The following is a 6244-nucleotide window of genomic DNA, read 5'->3' as shown; positions in this document are numbered from 1 at the left end:
ATTATGGCAAGAGCGTAACAAAATTAATAAATGCAATTATGAGAAAAGACTAAATCCTATATGTCCAATAATGTATGTAATAATTTTATTTTAGGGCATAGCATAATTTAGAAGCAAGATTACTACTGATGTATTTTGGGCATTTGGCAACATGGAAGAACTTTTCCCAGGTTTGTGCACAACTTACAGTATTATGCAATTATCACCGATCCACACAGACTGTCAACAACATTAGCTATTTCTGCACAATGTATTGATTGCAGTTTAGTAAAAAACCTGCATAAAAAAAATCTACCTTTTACCAAAAATGATGATGCTTAGTGGCATTGACATGGTCAAAAGAGGTTCGAAAAAAATATAAAATCGACTTGTGATTATGCAACTGTACTGCAGCATACTGACAAGTGTCAAATATTTTGGAAAATATGTACAGGCCAACTCGAATATTTGAAAGCTCTTAGCATGACAACCAATGTAAATGAACTATCACCACAATAATAAAACCTATTGTTAAATTAAGGCATCTACTACCCAAAATTGGGACACAATATTTTGAAAGGTCTAATTTGTGACACAACGTTTGTATTGTCTCATTGGAGGCATGGATGAGAAGTGCAAGTGGTCATTCAAATCAAATCGAATCGAATCAAATCAAATCTGATATATTTACTAACTCACTAGCCAAAGACAAACAGGATATACAATCAAAACAGTATAGAAAATGGCTGGATGGATGGACACGCTAATATACAGACAAAAGAAAACAAGTTAAAAAAAACGTATCAATGTCTCCAAATCTGGCATTGTGGAAAGGATTGAACTGTATATTTGCCAAGTACATAAGATTTTCATACTTACTTAACCAACCACTGAGTGCATAGAACAAACTGGATTAACGGATGTCATCATTTGCTTTTGTAATACATTTTGTTAAAAGTGTCAAGCAGATGCATATGCTTAGGGAAACGCCACCGCTAGGTGGCCCCCAAGAGCAAGCAGCAAAGCGAGAAGTATTGAGGAAGAACAGACTACATATAAAAGGAAAATGTTTGTATTAAAAAAAAATAAAGCTTTTGCACATTTTAATTTTTTGTACCTCTTTATAGACGCCTATTTAATTACATCACTGTTTACGTATTTGTTTGCTGTTTTATATATATATATATATTTTACATTTTAAATCATTTTGATATATTTAAGGGATTTTATTTGTTGTCACACTTTGTTGTCCTTGCACTGCGGAATATAAAAAAAAATTATTATAAAAAATTAAACCGGATGTCACTTGAATTAAAAATCTTTCTACAGTAAACGCATAGCAGACGAGTCGAATGCTGCTTCACTTGGAATGTTGTATAAATCAGCCCCTGTCTGCTTTCGTAGCCGCCTGTGCGACCTTTTGAGATGGAAAAAAAAGTTACAAACTGAAAGTTTAAAACAACTATGAATGATGAACAATCATTAAGAGATGGGGGTGGGCGGCAGCGTGGATTTTGTGGCCAAAAGTGGCGACGCAGACGGGGCGGGCCGAGGTGTCCGACCCCGCCCCTGATGCAAACCAAGTCTTCCCCGCTTGGACGCTGGCGAGGAGGCCCCCCACATCAAGGTCGCCCGCCCCCCCTCCCTTTCCCCTCCCGCGCCTCTTATAACCGGATTTCTACTGGCGCGAAAAAGCCACTGCGGGGCGGAACCGCAGCCTGCAACTTGCAACTTGTTGGCCTTCTTTCTACACGACAACTAAAAGCAAACGAAAAACAACAACAACGAAAAAAGACAACTCGCCCACTCTACCAGTGGATTTGCCATTGCTTGGAATTTTCCGAGTCGGTGAGTAGTAGTTGTTTGTTCTGTGAGAGTTGAGGTTGCTCGAACTTGTCAGAAGTTGAGTGCACTTTCCACCATGTTGTTTGTGCGTATTTAAGAAGCCGGCTAGTTGGAGTTGCGACCGGAGCGTTCTCGTCGCCAGTCGAGAGGAGTTAGCGTCGAAATCTATATGTAGAACATGATGTCATAGCCACATGTATGTCGGCGTCGCGAGCAGATGTTCGTCGAACGTGATGGCCGCGAGGCTAACAACCGTAATGTCTCCCTTCAGGTTCAAAAGGACGAAACCCAAAGAGGACTTGAGTTGGAATTTTTAGCCGAACAATGGAGTTGGACTGTTACCAGCACTATTTTTTCGAGGACTTTGACACCGAGGAGGATTTCTACAAATCAACCGCTCCGAGCGAGGGCATTTGGAAAAAGTTCGAGCTTCTGCCCACCCCTCCCATGTCGCCCATCCGGACTCTGCAGAGCAGCGACGGCCTGAGCTGGTTGTCCCGAGTCCTGGGTCCGGACGACGAGTGGGAGGGTCAGGGGCTCTTCCGCAACCTCAGCTCCATCATCATCCAGGACTGCATGTGGAGTAGTTTCTCAGCCAGCAAGCAGCTGGAGAAGGCAGTCCACGGGAGACAGTCGGTTCCGCCTCGGCCTCCCGGAGCTCCCCCAGGTCCGCAGATCCTCGCGAGGCCGAGCAATGCGCACTGCGTCTCGCCGAGCGCACACCTCCCCACGTCGGACTGTGTGGACCCTGCGGCTGTTCTCACATACCCGGCAAGTAGCTGCAGGAGGACGGCGTCATCTGGCTCCGAGTCCCGGACCGACTCCTCCGGTAAGGGCGCAGCCTGACCTCCGAAGCGAATTATTGCCCAACAGTGCGTAATGTGGAAAACATTGCATAGCTGCAGCGCAGAGGGGAGTGTGTGTGTGTGTGTGTGGGGGGTTGTGATTTTTGGTTGTGTTTTTTTTCTCCCACGTAAATGCCCCCCTAACAGCAGCCTCTGTGTTATATTCTGAGTCCGCCATAAGAGCTGGATTGGCTGAGCCCTTTTTACCAGCACAGTAAAGCACTAAACTTTCTGATCCCTCCAATTGGGGGACGCCTACTGCCACCGGGTCCCCTCATTACAATTGCTGATGAATGTTCCTTGTGGTCCGTGACAAAGGCTTGGATTCTTCTCTGCTCCATTGCCCCGAGGCTGCGTGGGGGAAATAGTGATGTGCTTGCTTGGCTGCGGAATGCACTTCCTTTTGCCACCTAATTGGGATTGCTGCTGACTGTCCCTAATGCAGTGTTTCTCAACCTTCCGTGAGCCAAGGCGCAGATTTTACACGAGAAGAAGCACCGAACAATTATTAAAACAAAAAGTATATAGATTATACTGACATAAGGATCTTGATTTTCTTATTCTTTTTAGTTTAACTATTATTCAGTTGTATGAATGGCAACTGCAAGGTAATTTTACTATCTGACATCAAGGGGAAAGGCATTTAATTGGTCTCCCTGTCACTATAGGTCACTGGCATAGCTGAACAAATTCTTTGGACTAAATACATTTCAAACCTATTAAATGAAATGTAATAGAAATTTCATCTCATGACCACTTCTCAATTGCAAATGTGTGATGTTGGAATGAAACATCCCCTTAAAGCATCCCTCTTTGTATTGCATAATGATTGACTTTGACATTTTATTTCTATATCTAATCACAGATGATGAAGAGGAAATTGATGTTGTCACCGTGGAGAGCAAACACAACCAGGTCCGACTGGCGAGTGTCCGTAAGCCGGTGACCCTCACGGTGCGTGCGGACCCCTGCCCCAAACGCTTCCACGCCTCGGTTCACCGGCAGCAGCACAACTACGCCGCCCGCTCCCCCGACAGTGAGCCCGACGACGATGACGACAACGAAGACGAGGAGGAGGATGACGAGGAGGAGCTCCAAAGCAAACGTACGGGCCCGGCATCCAGCCGTCCCGCCTCCCCCTCGGGAAGCTCCTTGAACTCTGATACGGAGGACACGGACCGCAGAAAGAACCACAACTTCCTGGAGAGGAAGAGGAGGAACGACCTGAGGTACAGGTTCTTGGCCCTGCGGGATCAGATCCCGGGTCTGGAGTCGGCCAAGACCCCTAAGGTTGCCATCCTGACCCACGCCACGGAATACCTCACGGAGCTGCACGCCAAGGAGAAGCGACACCTGCAGGAGCGCAAACGCCTCAAAGCCCGACAGCAGCTTCTGCTGCGCAGGTTATCTGTGCTGAAGCGTTCTTGAACCTGCAGATAGGAACTTTTGTCACTTTTCCAAAGCCACATTTTTTTGTATGACAACATGGCTCATGTACCGTATTTTCACGACCATAAGGACGCACCGTATTAAAAGACGCAGTCTCAGTTACCGGGTCTATTTCTATATTTAACACAAACATAAGGCGTACCGTATTATTGGGCGCAGGCCTCCTCTTCTGTATCCGAAATGAACAGTTGGGCAAGTTCTCCATCAAACATGCCGGCTTCCCTCTCGTAGTCGTCGGAGTCAGTCTCGTTGCCAGGGGGGCTGTTCAGCAATGATGCCGGCTTTCGCGAAACCTCGGACAACAGTCAAAGCAGATACCTTAGCCCGGGCATCCACAATCCACTCACATATGGTGGCGTAACTTGCCCGGCGATAGACGGCTCCGTTTCATAAAACAAAAGCACCAAGACGGACCTCCTTGAAAATGTTCGATTTTCATTTCTTCTGCAAGCGTTATTGCCCTCAGTCGAATGGTGACTGTAGAGACGCTTCTCACGGCTGATCTTTGCTCATTAATCCATTGCTCGAGTTGGTCTTCCAACTCGGGCCACCTCGACTTGTTTCCGCGGAAACTCAGCTTCGTCTTCTTGACTTGGCGAAACTCGTTTTCCTGCTTCCTCTACTTGCGAACCATGGATTTGTTGATCTTGAATTCTCTCGCGGCTCCGGCTGCTCGATTCCCATGTTCCTCCACGTAACTGATAGCGTGCAGTTTAAACGGTGTTTCGTAAGCGTGTCTCTTCGTAGGTGCCATTTTCGGGGGTCCTTAGCTAAACCGATGTTGTTTTGCACAATGCACATACCGGCACTATATACCTACTGGGGGCGTGTCTTGAGCGTCCTCTTTCACGCGCACCCTTCCCCCTTTAACGTCCGCATGTTGTCCTCAGTCATGTCCGCCTTTCCTCTATATAAGCAGCGTGTCGGCAGGAAATGCTCCCAGTCAGTCAAGCTCAGCAAAGTCACACAACAACATTTACAGATTTTGGAACTCGGTGCACACACAAGGCGCATTATAAGGCGCCCCGTCCATTTTGGAGAAAATGTAAGACTTTTTAGTGCGCCTTATGGTCGTGAAAATACGGTAAATAGCCTCCAGTTATGTTTGGAATACTTTCATCATTTTGTAGCAGAATTGTAGACCTAAACCTGTCATCGACAGTAGGGTTGTCTGATCTCAGTGTGTGGGGTTTATCTCCTGTTTTGCACAGTTATATAGTGAGGGTAACACAAAAGATGTTTGTAGATATGACAGTAGATGTTTTCTGGTATGCTGTGATGGGAGCGGAGTGTTACCTGGTGTGACATATATATATATATATATATATATATATATATATATGATAATATGTGCGGAATCGAGCTGAGATGACTTCATTCCATCGTTGCACATTCATAATGGATTGGAGTGCCATGGATGGTGCGAGTGTGTGAGCTGCTTTGTTAGTTTTTTTGTGTGGATGTTCATATTTCTCTGTAAATAATAGCTTATTGCTCCCGGTGGAGGAGCATAACAAAACCGAGCTTTACTCTTCTGTATCATTTCCCACCAGGCATTGAGGAGCCTCTATTTTGTTAAGAAAATGTGGAGTAAAAAAGCAAAAAAAGTTTGATAAGTAGCACTGCTGTACTTTATACTCACACGTCACTTTGTGATCGCAATGCAGCTCCTGATTTTGGTTGATTCTAAAGCATGCTCATTCAACAACATTAAATTTTGATACCAGATTTGCAACCAACCATGAGACAGTTTCTTTGTTCACATTAAACACACTGGTAGGCATTTTTTCACCCCCAAAACAAAACACACCTAAATTTTGTAACCTTAGAAACAGCAACACTTGTCAGTTTGTGGGACGAATCCAAGAGAAGTCGAGCCAACTGTTTGATATCCTGCCTTTTGAGTCACTCGAAAGTGTGTTGCGTTAAATCAAATTGTTACAAAGGTGGCTAACCTTGTGTTAGCCAGCTTTGTAACAATTTTGATTGTCCTTGAGACTTGCCCTCGGCAAGCATATTCACATGCAATACTGCTGTGGATCCTCTTCTCTGCAGTGGCTACTGGATGGTGGGGTACCTGATGTGCTTTCATCTAGATTTTATATACACACACACACACACACACA

General features: G+C 45.2%; 1 protein-coding gene across 1 annotated transcript; it reads left to right on the top strand.

Moving 5' to 3' along the window:
* The first annotated feature begins 1612 nt into the window (after positions 1-1612).
* LOC133413131 (protein L-Myc-1b-like) lies at positions 1613-5858 on the top strand. The gene is made up of 3 exons (XM_061697104.1): positions 1613-1827; positions 2096-2653; positions 3535-5858. Exons 2-3 carry the CDS (start codon positions 2149-2151, stop codon positions 4095-4097), a joined length of 1068 nt encoding a protein of 355 aa, XP_061553088.1. The 5' UTR covers positions 1613-1827; positions 2096-2148; the 3' UTR covers positions 4098-5858.
* Positions 5859-6244: the final 386 nt, after the last annotated feature.

This window comes from Phycodurus eques, chromosome 14 (assembly GCF_024500275.1).
Source record: "Phycodurus eques isolate BA_2022a chromosome 14, UOR_Pequ_1.1, whole genome shotgun sequence".
Classification (NCBI taxonomy): Eukaryota; Metazoa; Chordata; class Actinopteri; order Syngnathiformes; family Syngnathidae; genus Phycodurus; species Phycodurus eques.
This window is presented reverse-complemented; position numbering and strand designations above follow the sequence as displayed.

Excerpts from the sequence above, each read along its gene's own strand:
- LOC133413131 (XM_061697104.1), top strand. The coding sequence starts at position 2,149 with ATGGAGTTGGACTGTTACCAGCACTATTTTTTCGAGGACTTTGACACC. Across the intron at positions 2,654-3,534 it reads GTCCCGGACCGACTCCTCCG|ATGATGAAGAGGAAATTGAT; the intron begins GTAAGGGCGCAG and ends ATCTAATCACAG.